Source organism: Hemicordylus capensis, chromosome 1 (genome assembly GCF_027244095.1).
Source record: "Hemicordylus capensis ecotype Gifberg chromosome 1, rHemCap1.1.pri, whole genome shotgun sequence".
Lineage (NCBI taxonomy): Eukaryota > Metazoa > Chordata > Lepidosauria > Squamata > Cordylidae > Hemicordylus > Hemicordylus capensis.
In genome coordinates, this window is record NC_069657.1 from 350,571,066 (window position 1) to 350,592,713 (window position 21,648).

General features: G+C 40.5%; 1 protein-coding gene across 3 annotated transcripts in view; it reads right to left on the reverse strand.

The window, feature by feature from the left end:
* The window catches only part of HBS1L (HBS1 like translational GTPase), a 73,727-nt gene that overhangs the window by 31,019 nt on the left and 21,060 nt on the right, over positions 1 to 21,648 (reverse strand). The window contains exons 6-7 of one of the 3 annotated variants that reach the window (XM_053288309.1): positions 20,852 to 20,865; positions 17,890 to 17,900 (exon numbers count right to left, since the gene is read on the reverse strand). The exons of the other annotated variants lie outside the window; for them this stretch is intronic. Coding sequence (XP_053144284.1) covers positions 17,890 to 17,900; positions 20,852 to 20,865 — 25 coding nt within the window. The remainder of the gene's footprint in view (positions 1 to 17,889; positions 17,901 to 20,851; positions 20,866 to 21,648) is intronic. 3 annotated transcript variants of the gene reach the window in all.

Sequence of the window (21,648 nt, forward strand, 5' to 3'; positions counted from 1 at the left end):
GCCAGACAGCACTTTCCCTCTGATCTAGATTCTTTCGCCTAGTGATGAACCAGAGATCACCACCCATGGCAGTTACTGACTCGCTCAGTTATACCAGCTACTCGGAGAAATTCACCTCTTTGCAAATTGTTTTTGAATAATTCCCCAAGTAAGAACAATGAGTTATTTAGAAAAAGGTTATTTCCTAAATAGAAGTTACAGAAGGGGGTTTCCAAGTAAAAGCCCTGTTGCTTTCAACTAGTTCTTGATAAAGCTTAAGAGCCGGTTCACACACTAATTTCTTGTCAACATGAGCTGCTCAGTGTCCCCAAGTACATACCCACATTGACGAATGTATTGTAAGAATTAGGCAGTCACAGGGGCTGGTTGCAATTTCTCTGATTGCAGCAACCACAATAACCATGACACCTGGGTCACTCAATAGGTTCGTCATACGAACACACCATTGGGCAGCTTGCACAAAGATTATTGTTTGATTTTAAATGTTTTTTGAAGTTGAACATATCCCAACTAACATCATTGTCAATTTGGTATAGATACCAGGAAAATTGTTCTAGTTTTAACTGAGGTTACCTGAAGAAAAGCGGCTAGATCTAACCTGGTCACCTGAAGAGGAGGGACCAGATGTTTCTGTGAAGTATGCCCAGACAAGGCAGGTAAATGCAAGTTCTTCTAGAAGTATTTTAGTGTATCACTCTATGGCATAATTACTTTACACAGTTGTATGTTGGCAATAAATGGGATATTATTTTATTTATTTTTTATTTATTGAATTTCTATAGAAATCTCTAGGCTGTGTACAGATTCAAACATAATATAAAATATAAAACATTTAAAATTCATAAAACAGTTAAAAATTACAATAGATACACACACCTTAAAAAAATAGATTTCAGTTAAAAACCTGGGAAAATAGGTACGTTTTCAGGGTCCTAAAAACAGAGGAAATGCTCTTATTTCAGCAGGGAGCGTGTTCCAAAGCCCTGGGGCAGCCACAGAGGAGGCCTGGTCCTGAGCTGCCTCCAAACAAGTTGGCAGCAACTGTAAATGGACCTCTCCAGATGATCTTAATGGGTGACAGGGTTCATGACAGAGAAGGAGCTCTCTTGAGTATCAGTATTAGTAGTTGAATGGGTAGTGCTTACCACCCACAGATAATGGACTGAATATGTAGTCAAGCATTGTCTTCAATAGCTGTTTAAACAGGCTAGTGTAAACTGATACACATTTGATCCATGCAGTATATGCGGAGATCAACAGAAGAATAGCACTGCCATGTTCCACTATAGCTGCTGGAAGAATACTTTCCCCAAACATGGAAACAGAAGTCACACAAACCCAGAGATTGTGTAACTAAGGGCCTCCTTGTGCCTTCCCTTGCTAAGTTCATGGGTTTTTCCTTTTCAGTTCATCATACAATTACACCATTCTAGTTATCGCAAAAGTAGCATATGTTGTGTAAAATGTAACACAGAGAATAAAGTTGAATGAGGAAGTGAAAAAATCAAACTCCACCCATGCTACCTGTCCTAAACTAACAAGGATTCAGGGAAAAGAAAGCTTGCATTACAGGTGCATAGGCAGGAGCAGATGACACATGGCAAATGTGTTGAGAAATGGGAATCAAAGTTCTGCAAAATTTAACTTTGGTCTCCCACAGGATGTGCACACAGTCTAATATGTTCAATCCAAGTCCTCCTAAAGTTAGCTCTTGCCTTCAACATTCTTTAAAATATGCATTCATGAGAAATTATTTGTGTACTGAACATTTTTGCTCAGTATGCTGCCATCAAAAGTCTCCACTCATTTGATTCTCACATTTTGCAACAACCACAACTGTGTTTGTGGTGTTTTCTTATTCAACGTATCTTGCTAAATGACTCCATTGTGTGTTTCATTGACAATCAGGGAAAATGTTCTGATGATGATCTGCAGAATTTCCTGACCATAAATAGGCATGCAAAAAGCAAAGTCAGCACTAAATGTGGGATAGCCCTAACAACATTTCGCCACTAACCAGTTAATTTAAACTGAAAGTTTATGTATGTATGGTAACGTTCAACACAATTAATAGAATTTCTGTTGAGACTCTGGTTCATTATGAGTATGTAAAACTGAAAGTACAACATGTAACGAGTAGGTACTTTTACTGCAATTTAGTCATGTTTCCAGAAACCAAGTAGTAATGTTAAGTGTGCTGCCTGCTATAGTACCAGAGGATGGTGCTATTAATTGGTCAATTGCCAATGTGTTTTTGAAATCCATACATACATTTTAACACACAAACTAAAATACAAGTTTTAAAGTCATGGCTGCATTGCTACTCTGAAGTAATGGATGTGCAGCCACTATTCAGAGAGGCTCTTATTAACAAGAATAAAATTATATTTTAAAAATGGTGCAGATGAGGCTTTTCTTTATTATTTAACTCAGAATTTAATGACATTGGGAACAAATATATGGTATTCGACTGGCTCCAGTGCAACTTCCTGATAAGAAGTATGAATTGTCACTGAAAATGGCCACCCAGGTTGAGTTCTCTACCTCCCCACCTGTAACATATACACCATTCTGAAGTCATCATGCTAAACATTTCTTTGCCATCAGTTATGTGGAGTAGTCAGGGCCTGCAAATGCAATCCCTCCCCATCATGTACAAAAGAACATAGCCCTTTTCAGACTTTATTTTTAAAAAGCTGTATGCGAGTACAACAGTCCACAAGCGCTCCGAAAGTCCCACCTGGCATTTCACTAACTTATCTGCCTGTTTCATGGTCACAGCAGCATTTGTCTGAAGAGGCAAATGCCATAATCATGATGGCAACCACTTCTGTGATCGGCAGGCTTAGGTGCCCAAGACTGCAGGTCACAGAAATGCCTGCATCATGGTTACAGCATTTGCCACTTCAAACGCCATGGTAACCATGAAGGGGGGAGATGAGACTTCTAGAGCACTTTTGACAGCTGTAACTCATGTACAGGTGGACCTCCTTACTCACGGATTCATTATCCGCTATTTTGTGTATCCGCGGTTGGGAAAATGACACCTGACCTCAGTATACGTGGATTTCTTTTTTAAAACCACATCGACTTCATGTATCTATGGGTTGGGGGTGTCCGGAAATGAACGCAGAAGTCATTTCTGGCTGCCATTTTAGGAATCGGAGTCACAAAATGGAGCCTGTTTTTTTTTTTTTTAAAAAAAACACCCCATGATTTTTGGCCAATTTGAGGCATAGTATGACTTGGGGGGAGCAGCAGAGCAAGGTAAGAAGCTCCTCCCAATGAAAATTGGTCAAAATTGGGGTGGGGGGAGTGGCATAGACTGGTAAGGAGCTCCCTCCCCCCCCCCCGCGAAAACTGGCTGATTTTTGGCTGGTTTTGGCCACAAATGGCCAACCGGGAACCTAACCCGTAATCCTATAGGGATCAATGCTTCAATATTTGTGGTTTCCATATCCATGGCACAGCTGTGGAACAGAACCCCCCAAATATCGAGGTGCACCTGTACAGCTTTTAAAAAACAGCATCTGAACAGGGCTCATATTTCATCACTTCATGTACTTCAGATCAACATATAATCACTTATATCCAACTTATTTTATTTATTTATTTACTTATTTATCTTGTATACCGCTCAAAATTTCATCTCTGGGCAGTTAACAATAACATAAAAAGAATTAAAACAAATATAAAAGGTTACTTCCATTGGATGGGATTGCATTTGAGGCAGTAGGAAAAGTTCTGTCTTCAGTGCTTCATCTGTGTGTTTGTTTCACACATACAAGTCATTAGTTGAGGTTTTAGTCAATAAGTGTAAGAATATGCAGATGGAAATTTATGCTATGCTTTAAAGTTTGCATAAATGACATAACTGCATCTTCAGATCCTCAAACCTTTCATTACCCCAGTTCAGAACTAATGCAAAACCAGGGTTTGTCTAATTATGGTTAGTCTGATAATCTTAAGCAACACCAGTCAACAAATGAGAGTTTGTTTGGGGTTTATAAACCAAGATTTGAAATCATGGCTTCAAGTTGGCTTGTTAAACAGAGGGGTTTTTTTAACTGGTTTCCCACTGCATACAAACCCAGAATCCTCATTTGTGCAACTTGCAATCTTGGCTTGTTCCACCACTTCACCTTTGAAGCATGCCCAGCTACAGAGATGCCAGACTACATCATCCTGAAAACAAAACTGCTCTAGGCTGTAAGCCTCTGTTGCCGATCCTCTCAGAGAAGATTGTCACATCATCTCTGTGTCTACCCAGCAAAGAAACTCACCCCACCCCTTCTAGGGATGTGCATGAACCATTCAACCGGTTCGGTGGCAGAGGGGTGCTTATTCCCCCACTGCCTTTCCCCTGCCGGCACAGAGCGGCAGTGTACCTCCTTGCTGCCCCTGCCAGCATTGGACCAGAACAGCCAGTCCGTGTGTGTGATGTGCGCACATGCACAGGACACTTCAGGTCTGACACTGGCCGGGAGATATGCTGCTGCCCCACGCCAGCAGTTTTCATGAAAGCACGGGGGGTGGGGTGAGCAACCCCACCCCAGTCACCAAACCGGCCCGGACCCGGTCTGTGCACATCCCTAACCCCTTCCGCTCATGCACTGACAGGCACCTTTGCACTTTGCTACTACACTTAAAAACAAATGCAAAGCAATTTCATCAGGAGTTTTAATCGAGGAAACAAAATATTGCAGACTTTCTACCCAGTTCTTTAAAGAGCAACATGTATTTAGAAGTGTGCAGGATAAAATAACTTTTTCTCTACTTTTAGAACCCCAACTTGCCTTCTTCCTCAGTTGGTTCGGTGTTCCCACAAGGGACTGTTCAAGAAGTCAAATAAGGTTTCAAATCTTTATTTAAATCTGCTCAGCACAAAAGCCAAATAAGCAAAGCATTACAGCCTAGTCAGAGTATATTTCCACCAATTGCCTAAATTTAGCAAGCCAGACAGTTTCTTTGGGGCACTTTCCTTAAGTTACCTAATCTCAGGTCTGAGTCTCACTGGTCAAGTAAACAGCCAGTGGGAAAAACCTTGATCAAGATGTGACTCTCTCTTTTATTCAAATATAGTTTACTCTTTACTACCTTTGGGGACTATCTACTCACTCACTGTCCTAATCCACTCTCCACTCCCCCCCCGCCCCGCTTTTCCTGATCTTTCCACTACAAGTTTTCCTAAACAGTTTAAGTAAAACCTCTTCAAGAACTTCCCAAACCCTACTTCCCTTTATTCTGCCTGCCAAACTAATGAGTCTGTTTCTCAGCTGTGGTTAGTACTGTACATCCTTTCTGCCAGCTTAGCTGTTTCTTCATACTTTATGGTTTGGTTGCAAACATTTCTATAACCAAGATATTTAAACCCTTCTTGAAGCCTACTTGACCAGACAAATGCTAACTGGTCTCATTGGTCAAGTGGATAGCCAGTGATGAGGGGAAAAGATTCCTATCGGTACATTACTCTCCCTTTTGTTTGTTCCTTTCTGTTGTGGCAATTCAGTTCAAAATACCATGTCACCCCTTTCTTTCTCTCTGCCAACAAAAAGATTAAATATATATATTTTAATTAAATATAAAATAAAAATGAAATGGTTGCGCTAGTGCTGTAAACCCACCTTGGGTCAGGCTTTTTAAAAGACAGTAAAGGCACCAAGAGAACATGTCTCAGGAAAGAGTTCCACAATTTTAGACACTACCATTAAGAAGGCCCTCTTTCCAGTAATCACCACCTAACTTCAAGGAGCACAGCCACTCAGCAAAGGGCCTCTGATGAAGATCTTGACACACGAGCAGGCTCATGTGGGAGAAGGCAGTCCTTTAGATATTTTGGTCCCAGGCCACAGAGAATTTTGGATTAGCAGAAGTGCGTTTAAAGTATGTATGGGGAGTGAGATAATCATGAATATTATCCAAGCATAATTTGAATCAAAACCAGCTTGACTAACTAATCAGATTTTCAAAAAAATGTACCAGAAGTAGAAGAAAAACAGAAGCACAGAATACAAACATGTGTCCTTACATTCTACATATGAAGGACTCAAGATTCACTTTTAGTTTTTTAAGCACACAAATTTTGTTGTCCTACTGAACTTCAAAGGTAGACAGCAACCTACACATTTTGCCATTCCATATTGTAGGTATGCTATTTTAATCTAGTTTTATATGCAAAAATGTCAAAAGCCACAGTGCCAAGTTAAAGGACATTAAAAATACTGAATAGAAGTTTTTGCATTCTTTGCTCTCTAAATGTGTTAGCACTGACACATTTACAGAAAGGAACATTTGAAATCAGAGTGTGAAACTGCTAAAGCAGCTTTGAATCTAATTTGCAAAACATAATACTAAGCTGCATCAATGCTGTAGTTTGCTTAATATGTACTGAGATTATCAGTACTCAACAACTTCTGTGATATTAAACAATATTAGCAATTTAAGGCACACTAAGAAAAGTTTGCATACCTCATTACTATAACTAGGCAATACATTTGTACATTATACACTCATTATAGCTAGGTACTATATTTCATAACTTACTCAGGACTATGGACAATACGCATGAACGTTCACTGAAGTAGATTAACATGCATGTGTGCAAAGTTGCTATATTTTTCTGTCTATATATAATGCAGCTGTAGCTAACAATTTTGTTTAAAAAAAAATTAAGGCCACAATCCTACACTTACTTATTTGAGACCAAGTCCTGCAGAAGTCAGAACTTACCACTGAGTAAAATATGCATAGGATTAAGCTGTGTAACCAAGGAGAAATTTATGGCTTCATGGGTGAATCCCTATAGCTGGCCTCTCTACCCACCTGCTTCCTCCCTGCTTTTGTTCACATGATTTTTAACACCAGGAAGGAAGGGACTAGGGAATAAACCATCACAGCCACTTCTTACCTATCAACAGAAGACACCTCATCACCTGGCTCCACCCTGTTTTGGCTCCTGGATATTAAGAGCTCTGAGCAGCGGCTAAAGAGCCATGTTGAGGGATTATATAAAACTAATTTTGAAATAGTGCCCTGGCTGACAATAGGTTTCCGAATGAAATTAAAAATACTGGTTATTACCTATATAGCCCTTAATGACTTGGGCCCAGGTCATGAACATTGTTGCCTATTAAGATCATTTGGAAAGGTCCAGTTACAATTGCTGCCGGTTCATTTGGTGGCAACTTGTTACCAGACCTTCTCTGTTGCTACCCGGGGCTCTGGCATATGCTTCCTCTTGAAATAAGAGCATCTTGTTGTCTGGTTGCTTTTAGGAAGAACCTCAAGACCTACCTGTTTTCCCAGGTAGGGAAAAACTTTTAACTGAATTTTTAAAAAAAGTTTTGATATGTTTTTATCTTTTGATATATTTTTTAAACTTTGTTTTATTAATTTTAACTATTTTATATTGTTTTACACACACTGTGTTTTAACTTTGTACACTGCCTAGAGATGTCTATAACAGGCAGTATAGAAATATTATCGATACAAATAAATATATAAATATATAAGGGTGTGGAGACATGTAACTACATTTGAGAACAGTGATTTGGAGCCAAGAGCGTTTTAATAGATTACAAAATGGCAGAAGGAGGACAGTAGTGGTTATCAGCTTCAGCAGAGCCATTTCCACAGTGATGGCAATAGGTACTGGAAACTGGATATACGCAGCAGCTAATGATTTAAAGTACAATGTTGTAAGCTGCTTTGAAGATTTGATGGTCAAAAAGCAGGATATAAATACAATAAATCCAGATGTAGCCACTAAATGGAGTTTGCAGTCAATATAATAAAAATTGGGGGGGGGGTTATGCTCTAAGCATGCAACGTGGCCATGCATCTGAGAGATAACAAGCCACCTGATGGCAAGCAGAATCAGTGTCTCTTAATTTTAATAAGGTACTGCACACTTCTGGTGTTCATCTCAAAAGGTTGGCCTCAGCAGAAATATATAAAGCTGACCCAAAATTATGTCCATCTAGAATTCAATCCCAGCTTCTGCCCTGGCCAAAGGCAGAACATAGATTCTTACAGTGTATGTTTGTCATACACAATTGTAGACATGCATATATGGAATTAACTGGAGGAGTAGCCTTGAGGCCTCCTCCTCCTCTTCTTCAAATCTTTCACTATAAAATTGGGTTTGGACCTTAAACACAGGGGCTGATATCCAGACTAAGTTACTCAATAGCACTACTCATGAATTACTCTAAATTACTCCTTAGTTTAAAGAGGACTACTCAGAAGTAATTTAGTCCAGCTGTCAGCCAGTAGTTTTAAAGAAAAAGCTCAGTAGAGTCCTAAGGATAAGATCCCTGGAAGCTTTCATACATTTATTTATTTATTATTTCTCTGTGTAAACTAGCCTGAGCCATTTTTGGGAGGGTGGTATAGAATCGAATGAATGAATGAATGAATAAGTAAATAAATAAACAAACTTTATCCCTTACATTTCTGATGCAACCTAAAAATACTAGTCAGAATAAACCAAGCTGAAACATGCTGGTTTTTTCAGTTCCTAGACAGGGTCCACACACAGGCTCAAACTTGTACTTATTCAAACACATATTTCAGATTTTACAGCACTAATAGATGACAAGACAGCAGCCATTTAAGGCTGTCCCCAGAAATCTACTCTAGAATTTTTGACCAGCTGCAGGCACAGCCTTCCAGAAGCAAGAGTGCACATTACTACATTGTGCTCGCATCATAGTGAATTTGACACTGAGTTGTGCCAACACAAGAAGTTTATGCCATTCAGCTACACCTAGCCCAAGGCAGATGATGCAGGAGCAGAATTAGGCAAAGGGACACTGAAGGAGAAACTTAACTAGTATGCTCTCTACTGTGCCAAATTCAGTGCCCTACCATACCCAGAAGATTTGAGTGTTTTAAGCACAAAGCTGCTTTGTAGTGGGTCAGACCACTGGTCTTTGTTCTCTGATTGGCATCAGCTCTCCAGTGTCTCAGGCAGAGGTCGCAGCCTGCCCTTGGTGACCCAGTAACCAGAGACTGAAAGAGGGACCTTTTGCATGCAAACCCTGTGCTCATTGAGCTATAACTTCTGTCTGCAGCTGTTCCCAAACACAAATGTAACACATACCCCCCTGCTCCAACCCACAAAAATACCACAACACTAGACTTCTAATTTATAGCTGCATATTCTATATTTCATCATAACCAATGACTAAAATACTCTCTGGAGTTAACAATGAAGACATGATACAACCCCATAATTACAAGAATTGCTGAACTAGAAGTGCTAAAATAACTGAGGCGGCCTTAAAATAATGCCAGCCTTTCTCCCTATTCACAGAGAGAGGCTGGCAGACTGAAGCTTAGACAGACCGGGTCAAGAATCATTAAGAAATAATAAACTACCTACCACAGATCTTCGATTATACTTAACCTAGGAAAATGCTATCTGTTGGATTTAGTGGCTAACACCCCGTCTAGTGCTGCGCCGATGTGACAGGGCTTTCTGTTGCCTAATTGGAGAGGGGCAATTTTAGATTACTTCCCCTTTCCTCTCCAGTTGCCGGGGTCTCCCAAAAGTATATCCCTAAAAGCTGCATGACCTTCAGGGACATAATGTTGGGAGGCACAGGTGGCTGGAGAGGAAAGAGCCCTATCCACCCCCAGCACAGTACCTCCACTGACTGTTGCTGGTGCCTATCTTATGTTTCTTTTTAGATTGTGAGCCCTTTGGGAACAGGGATCCATCTTATTTATTTATTGTTTCTCTGTGTAAACCGTCCTGAGTCATTTTTGGAAGGGCAGCATAGAAATCAAAATCAAATCAAATCAAAATCAATCAATAAGAAAGATTGTCAAAAATCAGCTTTCTATCATTACGTAACAGAACACTGGTGTATCAGCACAGCATTCATCTGAATGTCAATCACTAGAAACTTGAAGTAAAATTTGAAAAGTCTAATCCAAAGTGCTAAAAATGGAAAATCATGGGTGCTCTCAGTTGGCACATATAATGTGAGCATGTACAAGAATTATGAAAATATGACAATTGGTGTAAATTCTTTCTAGCTGGTTTGCAATGAAAATTAGTACATTTGCAATGAAAATTAGTACACTGCAAGAGTGAAGAATTCTGCAAGATAAAATAGTTTGATCAAATTATAATTTTACAATGCACTAGTGTACTGCCTGCATTTCTAGAAATATGAAAGTCTTGAATACTTTCTTGGCTATGGACCAATGTGAAATGTTTATTTTTAATACCTTGGAATTTTTTTAAATCAATCATTCCCCTAAATAGTTTTCAAAGTGATTTTTAGTTCTTAAGCTTATGCACAAATATTAAAAACTATCAAGATTTGCCTGGGATTGATAGATAAAGGTAAAGTGTGCCGTCGAGTCAGTGTTGACTCCTGGAGACCACAGAGCCCTGTGGTTGTCTTTGGTAGAATACAGGAGGAGTTTACCATTGCCATCTCTATTGCCAGTATGAGATTATGCCTTTCAGCATCTTCCTATATTGCTGCTGCTCGATATAGGTGTTTCCCATAGTTTGGGAAACATACCAGCGGGGATTCAAACCAGTAACCTCTGGCTTGCTAGTCAAGTCATTTCCCTGCTGTGCTATTAGGTAGCCATGGATTGATAGGGTGATAGGGTGACTATCAATTATCATCAATTGATACTCATCAATTGATAAAAGATTGCCAAACATACAAGACTGCCAAAAAAACACCACACAACAGATAATTACAAATGTTCTTTAAAAATACAAGCATAAAATTCTATGCCAAGATAACTCTAATTCTGTCATCTATATAAACAATTGCCTACATCCAGACTAGTTATTGCGCTAGCAGCCAATGTCAACAAGTAGCACAATGTGCTGCACAGCCTTGTGGCTGTTCTAAAGAAGGTCTTTCACTAGCTGTTGCAAAACATCACAGAGCACCACAACTTCATGCAGCTATGCAAACTTAAGTATGCACAACGTCTCTCATTACATTAGTGCAATGTAGTCTGGATGTCAGCCTATGCAAATTTAGCAGTGGCTAGATTACTAGTGTGGAGGGAAAAGACCCAACTGTTCATCTATGAAGCTTACTGAGCAGTCTTGGGCAAATCACCATCTCTCAGCTTTACTCAGCCCATAGAGTTGCTGTGAGGATGAAATAAAATAATCCTCATGTAAGCTACCAGATGGGACATTAACCATTTCTGATCTACAGCTTCTGTAGGGATAAGGCCTATTGTTCTGCTTTGGAGTTTTACTATCTGAAAAAAATTATACTCCACCTTTCAGACTCATAGCCTAACAAGGTAGCTTATGACCAGACAAAAATATCTTTTATATGTTTTTATAGTTCTAAGTTTTTAATTTTTAAAAGAACAAATTTGAAACTTTTAAAAAAATTATTATATATCACATATGTGTATGTGGCGGTGGGGGGTGTTTCCTAAATTTTCATTTAACTTAGCAAAGAATGAAAATACATGTTCTGTTTAATTGAACCGTATTATGGAAGAGAACACTAAACTTTGTTTTGTTATTCCGTTACACACAAGCAGTACATCTCTGCTGATTTTCTGTCGATAAACATAAGGAAGTATGTCCTTTTTTCTTCTTCTTCAACTACTGTTCTTTCAAAATACCCTCCACTAGCTTTAGAACATCTCAGGGAAAAAGTCTTGGGAGTGTCACTTTTTCCAGTGTAGGTGTATACAAAGTGAATCTCAAAACATTTTCAATGTTTCTCACTGCTCTTGACATAAGCCACTTCCTTTCAAAAGCCCACACACAGCTGTATCAGACGGCCTGTAAAACTTGCCAAATACTCCGTCACACAGATGACTATGGTTCTGCTCAGTACTTTACGACTGCTGCCCTAAAATAAAAAGTTAAAATTATATTAACCAGAGTTACTTTTTATAGCTAATTAAAAATAAGAATATTTTTCACATGCATAATTACTTAGCATTACAGAAGACTTCACTGAAGTAGTATGTTATAGTAAATAGATAATATAGCAACTAACCTAAGGCTATTACACACATATCCCAGTAAGCACTCTAATCAGGGCTCTATATACTTGGCTAAAAAAAGAGCATTCACTGCACCTGGGTAATCTGGGTAATTCTGTATCTCACCCCCCATAATGAATTCTGCACTTGTATCAATTATTCAAACTGAGCAGATCTGCATAATTTGTATTGAGTTTTGCTAGTCACACAGAGGCACACAAGCCTTAAACAGGTATTGCCCACATACTTTCAAACATATCTCTGTCAGCTAAACATTTACTTTTAAGAAAAGAAGATTCTCAAGATTCAGATTCAGATAATGATGATGATGATGATAGTAATGAGATGTGGTTCAACCAGGATTTTTACAGCTGTGTGTCAAAACACAGGAGGAAAAGGAGGTGACCTTGTGGGCTCAGAGCTCAGTCCCACCTCATTCACAGTCCAAAGTTTGTTAGATCATTTGAACTGGCCCAGAACCACATTTTGCATTTTTCTTTGCTTCTGCAGAACTGCAGTATGCTTCTCTTCTGCAGTCTAATCTGTCACAGCTATGTCAGTAACGCATATTAACATGAACAGCATCATTATACACTCTAGCAATCAATACTTTAAAAGGTCAAAACCTCTAGCAGCTGGAGCACACATTTAAGTCACCATGAAAATGACTACTCCAACTCCCTGCTGTAACAGTTTCAAAGCCAAGATGGCTGCCAGAGGCCCCCCGCATCCGTGTCCCCAGCTGTCAGGTACACCAAGCAGATTCTCCACATGACAAGTGTCACCCACTCATTCATTTTAAATGTTACAGCAAAGGGATATATAACTCACGGGAAAGTGGATGGCAGCACCAAAACAAAACTGAAGAAAAGGAGACCAAAAGGTCACTAGGTGCAAAAACTAGTGCGGAAGAGTAGCTGCTCCTCTGCAGTTGTAATAAGAAGCATCTCCAATTTTTAAAAAATATTGTTACTGGTCTACTTCTTCTCCTGATAAAGAGTCACAGCTCAAAACACGTTGGGACCCTTCAACAAACCTTCTTCTGTTACCAACTGCTTTCTTCTACACTATGTTTTGCACCTATTGACCTTCTGGCCTGCTTTTTCTTCACTTTCAGATATATAGCTCTATGTCAGATATATAAACATTTCTAGGGGCAACCCTGCAGTGATTGTAACATATCCCAACTCCAAGGTCAGAAAACAAGTGCTTAGAATGCAGACATATCAGCTGATGTGCCATTTTCACAAACTACAACAGAAAATTTTGTGTCACAGTAGATGAATATTGGCACAATGTTTTAGGACTGACCTATTTGCATTACCCTGGAATTTTCATTCAGCTTCATGAAGCAACATTATTTTAGCAGTATGAAAAGCTTAAGCTTTCCCAGTTAATATAGTTTTCTGCGAAACCCAAGGATGGAAGGATTTCCCCTTTGGGGGAGCCACTTTGGGGGATAACGAGGGCGAGGGCCAGGCTTTTTGGCTCAGGATCCCTTGTGGGTGTGTAAAGGTGGGTGGGTATTTTAATTCGGCTTCTGTTTTAAATCGTGGGTGAGTTGAGTTTTAATGTGCTGGGGTATGTCTGGAGACGGGGTATATCCACTGATTATGGAGCAGCTATTCCCGTGGTGGCAGGGAATAGAAGAAATAACATGGAGTGGTCAGCAGGCCATTGCAGGGGAAGGGAAATCAGAAACTTAATTGCTGTTTCCCCTTCTGGCTGTCCTGCCAGCTCTTTGACACTGGAAAGAAATGTCAACCATCCACAGAGCCTTGTCTTGCTCCCTTTGTAATGCCAGGTCAGACCAGAATAAATATGAAGTAATCCATGATTTGATTCTGGATGAAGGGGCCAATCTGGTATGTATTACAGAGACTTGGTTGGGGGAAGCTGGTTGCCCAGACCCGTCCCAGCTTCTCCCTCCAGGAGCAGAGGAGGGGACGTGGGTGGGAAGGTGAAGTGGCTGTGGTCTATAACAACAATACAGGTTGAGTATCCCTAATCCGGATATCCAAAATCTGGGATGCTCCCAAATCCAGAAAACACCACAGCGTGCACCTGTAGCACCAACTCGTTGTGGCTTCTTTTTCATTACATTTACAGCTACCTATAGTTATCGTAAATTCAATGCTTATTCGTTTTTATACTTTAAATAAAACCTAAAAAAATAAAATACAGTGCATAGTAACCTTTTGTGTTTAGACTTGGATCCCATTCCTAAGATATCTCATTACAAATATGCAAATATTCCAACTCAACCTGTATCCCTTTCGAAGTGTCTGACCATATGGAAAGTGTGTACCTAAGTTTGGGGACAAGGGATAGACTGGGACTTCTGTTGGTGTACCAACTGCTCCGCTGCCCAATGGAGTCCCTAACTGAGGTGATGGACTTGGTCTAGGGCTTGGCATTGGAGTCTCAATGCCAAGAGGACTTCAGTGTTCACTTTGGGACAAATTTGTCCAGGGCGGCTTAGGAGTCCCTAGTGGCCATGACAACTATGGGCCTACTCCAAGTGGTCTCGGGACCAGACGCATATTACTGGTCACACGCTTGGTCCGGTCTTTCACTCTGAACAGGGTGGTGTTCTGTAGATGGGGACTCCTATGATTTCCCCATTGTCATGGACCACTATCTGGTTAAGGTTGGACTCACAATCACATACCACCTCTACAGGGGTGGGGGACCCGTAGAATGGTCTGCCCAAGAAGGTTACTGGATCCAAAGGGATTCCAAGAAGACTTGGAAGGATTTAGTGTCGGCTCTGCTGGCAGATTTAGTGTGGCTCTGCTGTACACACTCTGGTGGAGAACTGGAATAATCACCTCACCAGGGCAGTGGACACAATTGCTCCTAAGCGTCCTCTCAGACCTGCTTCGAAACCAGCCCCTTGGTATACGCTTCAGGGGTTGAAGCGGCGATGTAGATGACTAGGGGGCAAGTGGAGAAAGACTCAACCCGAATCCCACAGATTATTACATAGAGCGCATTTGAAGATCTATGCTCAAGTGATACGTGCAGCAAGGAAGCAATTCTTTTTCTCCTGTACAGAGTCTGCAAGTTCATGTCCAGCAGAGTTATTCAGGGTTGTGAAGGGGCTAGTGTGCGCCACTTACCCCTTGAATCAGTACTTGGAACCAACAATTACTCGCTGTAATGTTTTTAATGAGGTTTTTTTGGACAAAATTTCTAATTCAGGTTGACTGAAATTGTTATAGAATCTGATGCCAAGGTGCCCAGCAACTCCTCTTAGCTTGGATCAATTTCAGTTTGTGACTCCAGTGGATGTGGACAAGTTGCTTGGAATGGTGCAGCCTACCACCTGTCCTCTTGATCCTTGACCTACATGGCTTATACTATCTGGCAGGGACGCTGTTGTAGAGGGCCTGGTAGAGATTATAAATGCTTCTCTGAGGGAGGGCAGGATGCCTCCTTGTCTTAAGGAGGCAATCATTAGACTGCTTCTGAAGTAGCCTGCCTTGGATCCCTCAGAGTTAAGCAACTGCAGACCTATCTCTAACCTTAGGAACATAGGAAGCTGCCATATACTGAGTCAGACCATTGGTCTATCTAGCTCAGTATTGTCTTCACAGACTGGCAGCAGCTTCTCCAAGGTTGCAGGCAGGAATCTCTCTCAGCCCTATCTTGAAGAAGCCAGAGAGGGAACTTGAAACCTTCTGCTCTTCCCAGAGCGGCTTCATCCCCTGAGGGGAATATCTTGCAGTGCTCACACATCAAGTCTCCCATTCAGATGCAACCAGGGCAGACCCTGCTTAGCTATGGGGACAAGTCATGCTTGCTACCACAAGACCAGCTACCACAAGACCAGCTGGGCAAGGTGACTGAGAAAGTGGTGGCCTCCCAGCTCCAGGCAGTCTTGGAGGAAACTGATGATCTAGTCCCATTTCAAACTGGCTTTCAGGCAGGCAATAGGGTGGAGACTGCCTTGGTTGGCCTGATGGAAGATCTCCAATTGGGAATTGACAGGGGGAGTGTGACTCTTTTAGTCCTTTTGGATTTCTCGGTGGCTTTCGATACTATTGACCAAAGTATCCATCTGGAACATCTGAGGGGATTGGAGGTGGGAAGCACTGCTTTGCAGTGGTTCCTCTCCTACCTCATGAGCAGATACCAGATGGTGTCCCTTGGAGACAGCTGTTCTTCCAAATCTGAAATTTTGTATGCTGTCCCTCAGGGCTCCATATTGTCTCCAGTGCTGTTTAACATCTACATGAAACTGCTGGGAGAGATCATCAGGAGATTTGGTGCAGGGTGTTATCAGTATGCTGATGATTCCCAAATCTATTTCTCCATGTCAACGTCATTAGTTCCCAGGGTCGTTCTGCTGTGACGCTTTTAATGGGTTCCCGGGGTCATTCACTGGGAATTAAATCAATTTCCGGGGTCATTCTGCTGTGACGCTTGTAATGGGTTCTTTGCAGACAAAATCTCCTGTATTCGGGCCGAATTGGACTCCACTATTTCTGCAAGGTCTATGAAGGAGGTGTCCAGCAATCCCTCTTGCAGTATTGGGTTAGAGCAGTTTCAATCTGTGGCTCCTGAGGATGTGGACAAGCTCCTTGGGGTGGTGCAGCCATTTGGATCCTTGACCGATTTGACTGTGTCTAACTATCAGGGAGATTGTTGGAGGTTGCTTAGTTAATATTATAAATGCATCACTGAGGGAGGTTAGGGTGCCTTGTTGTTTGAAGGAGGCAATGGTTAGACCACTTCTTAAGAAGCTTTCCCGGGACCCCTTAGTGATGGATAGTTACAGGCCAATCTCCCTTGGTTGGGAAAGGTGATTGAGAGGGTGGTGGCCGATCAGCTCCAGGTGGTTTTGGAGGAAACGGCTTTAGAGCTGGCTATGAGACAGCTTTGGTCAGCCTAATGGACAACCTTTACCAGGGAATCAACAGGAGTGTGACTCTGCTGGTTCTTTTGGATCTGTAGGAGGCATTTGATACCATCGACCATGGTTTCCTTCTGGATTGCCTGGGGGGGATAGGGGACACTGCTTTGCGGGGGTTCTGCTCCTATCTCTCGGGTAAATTCCAAATGGTGGAGCTTGGTGGCAGTTGCTCCTCAAAACAGGAGCTGTTATATGGAGTCCTGCAGGGCTCCATTCTGTCATCAATGCTTTTTAATATCTATACGAAACCGCTGGGTGAGGTCATCAGGAAATTTGGTGCTGGGTGATATCAGTATGCTGATGACACCCAAATCTACTTCTCTGTTTCATCTTCATCATCAGGAAATGGTACTCATCTTCTAAGTGCTTGCCTACAGGCAGTAATGGGCTGAATGAGGGATAACAAATTGAAGCTGAATCCAAGATGGAGGTGCTCATTGTGGGCACTCAGAATTTGAGGGATGAGTTAGATCTTCCTGTGCTGGATGGGGTTATACACCCCTGAAAGGAGCAGGTGCGCAGCTTGGGAGTATTCCTTGGCCCAGGCCTCATCCTGGTGTCTCAGATGGAGGCTATGGCCAAGAGTGCTTTCTATCAGCTTCGGCTGATTCAACAGCTGTGCTCATTCCTTGAAGAGGATGACCTCAAAACAGTGGTGCATCAGCTGGTAACCTTCAGGCTCAACTATTGCAATGTGCTCTATGTGGGGCTGCCTTTGTAAATAGTTCAGAAACTTCAGCTAATTAAAAATGTGGCAGCCAGATTGGTCTCTGGGGCAACCCCTAGAGACCATATTATTCCTGTCTTGAAACAGTTGTGCTGGTTGCTGATATGTTTCCAGGCAAAATATGAAGTGCTGGTTATTACCTTTAAAGCCCTGAACGCCTTAGATCCGAGTTATCTTAGAGAGTGTTTTCTTCTACATGATCCCCACTGCACATTAAGGTCATCTGAGGAGGTCCGTCTCCAGTTACCACTGTTTCGTCTAGTGGCGACTCAGAGGTGGGTCTTCTCTGTAGCTGCCCCGGGGCTCTGGAATGCACTCCTGGCCAAAAGTCGTAATCTGAGTTCATTGCTGGCCTTCAGGAGAGCCCTTAAAACCCATCTGTTTGGCCTGGCCTTCCAGGGTTTTTAATTTGTTGTAAATTGTGTTTTACTGCTGTAAATGTTCGGTCTGGTTCTCCAGGGTTTTTAACTGTTAAAAGAGTTAACTGTTTAAACAGTTAAAAATCTTAATTAGCAGTTAAACTTTTAATTAGTTTTATGTTTTAATAGTTTTGATTTTAAATTAATTGGTTTTAATTATTTTTACTTTGATGTAAACCGCTCTGAGCCATTTTTTGGAAGGGCAGAATATAACTAGAATATAATAGAAGGTATAACTTCCCTAAATGCCCGCCTCGAGACAGTAATGGGCTGGATGAGCAATACCAAAAGGCTGAATCCAGATAAGACGGAGATACTTACTGTGCGGAGTCAGAAATCAGGAGACAATTTTGATCTGCCGGTTCTGGATGGGGTCATGCTCCCCAGGAAGGAACAGATACGTAGTCTGGGAGTGCTTCTGGATCCGAAACTCTCCCTGGATTCCCAGGTTGAGGCAGTGGCAAGAGGTGCTATTTATCAGCTTTACGCCAGCTGTGTCCATTTCTTGAGATAAATGAATGGTTGTTCATATGCTGATAACCTCTAGGCTGGATTACTGCAATGCACTCTATGTGAAGCTGCCTTATATATAGTCCGGAAACTGCAGTTGGTCCAGAATGTGGTGGCCAGGTTGGTCTCTGGGTCGTCTAGGAGAGACCATATTACTCCTGTGTTGAAAGAACTACACTGGCTGCCGGTAAGTTTCCGGGCAAAATACAAGATGCTGGTTATTACTAAACAGCTTAGGCCGTGGGTATTTAAGAGAATGTCTTCTTCACCATGAGCCCCATCGCCTGTTAGGATCATCTGGAGAGGTTCGTCTATGGTTGCCACCAACTTATCTGGTGGCTACTCGGGAATGGGCACTCTCCGTTACTGCCCCGGACTTTGGAATACGCTCCCTGTTGAAATATAAACCTCCCCATCTCTGGCAACAGGCACTGAAGACACATTTATTCACTCAAGCTTTTAATTACATTTATAGTTTTAACATTTTTAATGTTGGGTTTTAAATTTTTTAATTGTTTAATTGATTTAATGTTTAAATGATTTTAATTGTAAACCGCCCAGAGATGTAAGTTTTGGGTGGTATAGAAAAATGATAGATAGATGCCTGAAATTTAGTTAAAATCAAATGTAATCACTCCTATTTAACTATTAGAATTTGACAGCGGGACGTATCATAAAGACTCCAGTAGGAGTCCCAGAAAGTTAAGCAAGTGGCAACAAAGTGTAAAAACATGATGGACTGAAGAAACATTGAGTGGAGATATATCTGATCTACAGACAGGAAGGAAAGTATTTCTTTAATAGTGACACTGAAGTGCCGAATCACATGAGTTTTCTCGGTCTTTGATATCAAATGCATGTGAATATTTTCTGCTAAAGAACACTTCTGGTAGTCTCAGCTAATCAATAAACATATGTGATACAGACCAGCCAAGCAACAATGAATTTCCTAAATTTAGCGCACTTAAGTTGCTTTGAAGAAATACAGGTGGACCTCATTATCCGCGACAGTGGTCCCTCTAAACAGCTGTGGAGGAGCTCAATAAGATCTCTTTGCAAATAGATAAGCTGAGTGCAAAGATATCTTTAGATCAGGAGGTATCTCAGGCTGATTTAGGGGCCTATACCCAGATGGTTCTGGCTAAGGAAATACAATCTGAACAATGTAACACCCTTCCACAGGTTAACTGTATTGACAATCAGGTTTATGTACCAGATTTTGGAAATGAGCATATGGTTGGTTCACAAGTGGTAAAGAACATGTGTTCAATACTCTTTACAGCTGAATCTCTCTTTAACAGAATCAAACAGAGATGGGCACCGACTTTTTTGCACCCACCCTTTTGTGTATTTAGAAGAAGGTGGTTATTTTTGTTTCTAGATCCAAAATAAGTTCTGGCTGTAAGATCTTTCTTTTCTCAAATTTATAGAAGGCTCTGACTATTTGACTGACTGACTAAGATTCTTTTTACTTTTTGGTCTACAATGTAGTTGAATTCTGAGTGTTTTTGGCAGTCTCTTGGTTATGCACTTTTTATGATACATAAGTTTATCTTTTCATGTTAATCTCTTATAAGATAATAATTTTAAGATTCTCTATTTTTCTCTCCCTGCCTTTTTTTTAGAATGTACTAACAAAAGAAAAGCTGTATTGAAGTAATTAGTTAATGTCTTTTGGTTGAAAATCAGTTTGATATCTGAAAAAATACATAAACCAGTTTGATTGCTTTCACACGATTTTCTCATGGTATAGACAGTAAATTTAATCAATTGTATTTTACCATAGTATATAGAAGTTTAGAGATCTTTTATCTTTTTGATTCAATTTTTCCCCTTGCCTTCTGTATTCTCTGTATTAGAAATTAATAAAAATCATTCATATATATATATATATATATATATATATATATATATATATGCATATGCGCGATATAGGGAGATGCTGAAAGGCATCATCTCATACTGCGTGGGAGATGGCAATGGTAAACCCTTCCTGTATTCTACCAAAGACAACCACAGGGCTCTGTGGTCACCAGGAGTCAACACTGACTCGACGGCACAACTTTACTTAACATTGTTTTAAATTTTAAGTTGCTGTAATGTTTTGACCTTTTTACTTGTTTTTGTATTGTTGTAAACCACCCAGAGAGTTGTGTTTTGGGCGGTATACAAATATGTTAAATTAAATAAATAAAGCACAGTGTCATTTTTCCTTTCATGTCTGAATAAGGCTATAGTTTCCCACTCAAAAGAAGCCCAGTGTTAGAAAGCTGTGAGAACCTGAACTTACAAGACTTAAACAATGTTTACCAGTTCTGAACAGATCAGAAATATCCTGCATGAACAGATTACTCATGGTTTTTCTTTTTCTTTTGGACTATCTGCATTTCCAACACAGCCTTCAGAATGACCTAAGAAATACTACTCTAAAACCTAACTGTTCAATGATGTTTTACATTCACTTCCAACACAATGCACAGGATATTATTCTTGGTTTACTCCAAGTTACTAAAATCCAGCAAGAGTTCTGTGGGACACATAACACTTTTGTTTAAAGATATGATTACCAACAAGATGCACTTGAATGACTAGAGGCTGAAATTTCACAACTACAGATCCACTCAGTGAACCCGCCTATTCTGAAGATGAATTAATACTAAGTTTTTAGCTGTGAAGATACTAACTAGTATTGTTTTCAGAAGCACCATTATACCAGTGGAGTTTCCATCAGTACCAGGCTAAGATGTAGCAAGACCACATGCACTGATGCATTAATTCTAAATATATTTTATTATGAATATATTTCACAAACAATTTACACAGCAATTTTATTATAAAATACTTAATTTTGAATACATACAAGTACCAAAGATGCTGACTCCACTATACTCTGAATATTAAAAGCACATTTTAAATGTCCAAAATAGACACCCAAATATACTATCAATTTTTTAAAAAATAAAATGTCAAAATATACACTATCATTCAAATTGTACCATATATACACATGCAATACACAAGCTGGTTTCAGAGCAGTAAAATTTCAGTTGAATGTAAAGGCACAACCCACTCCTGAT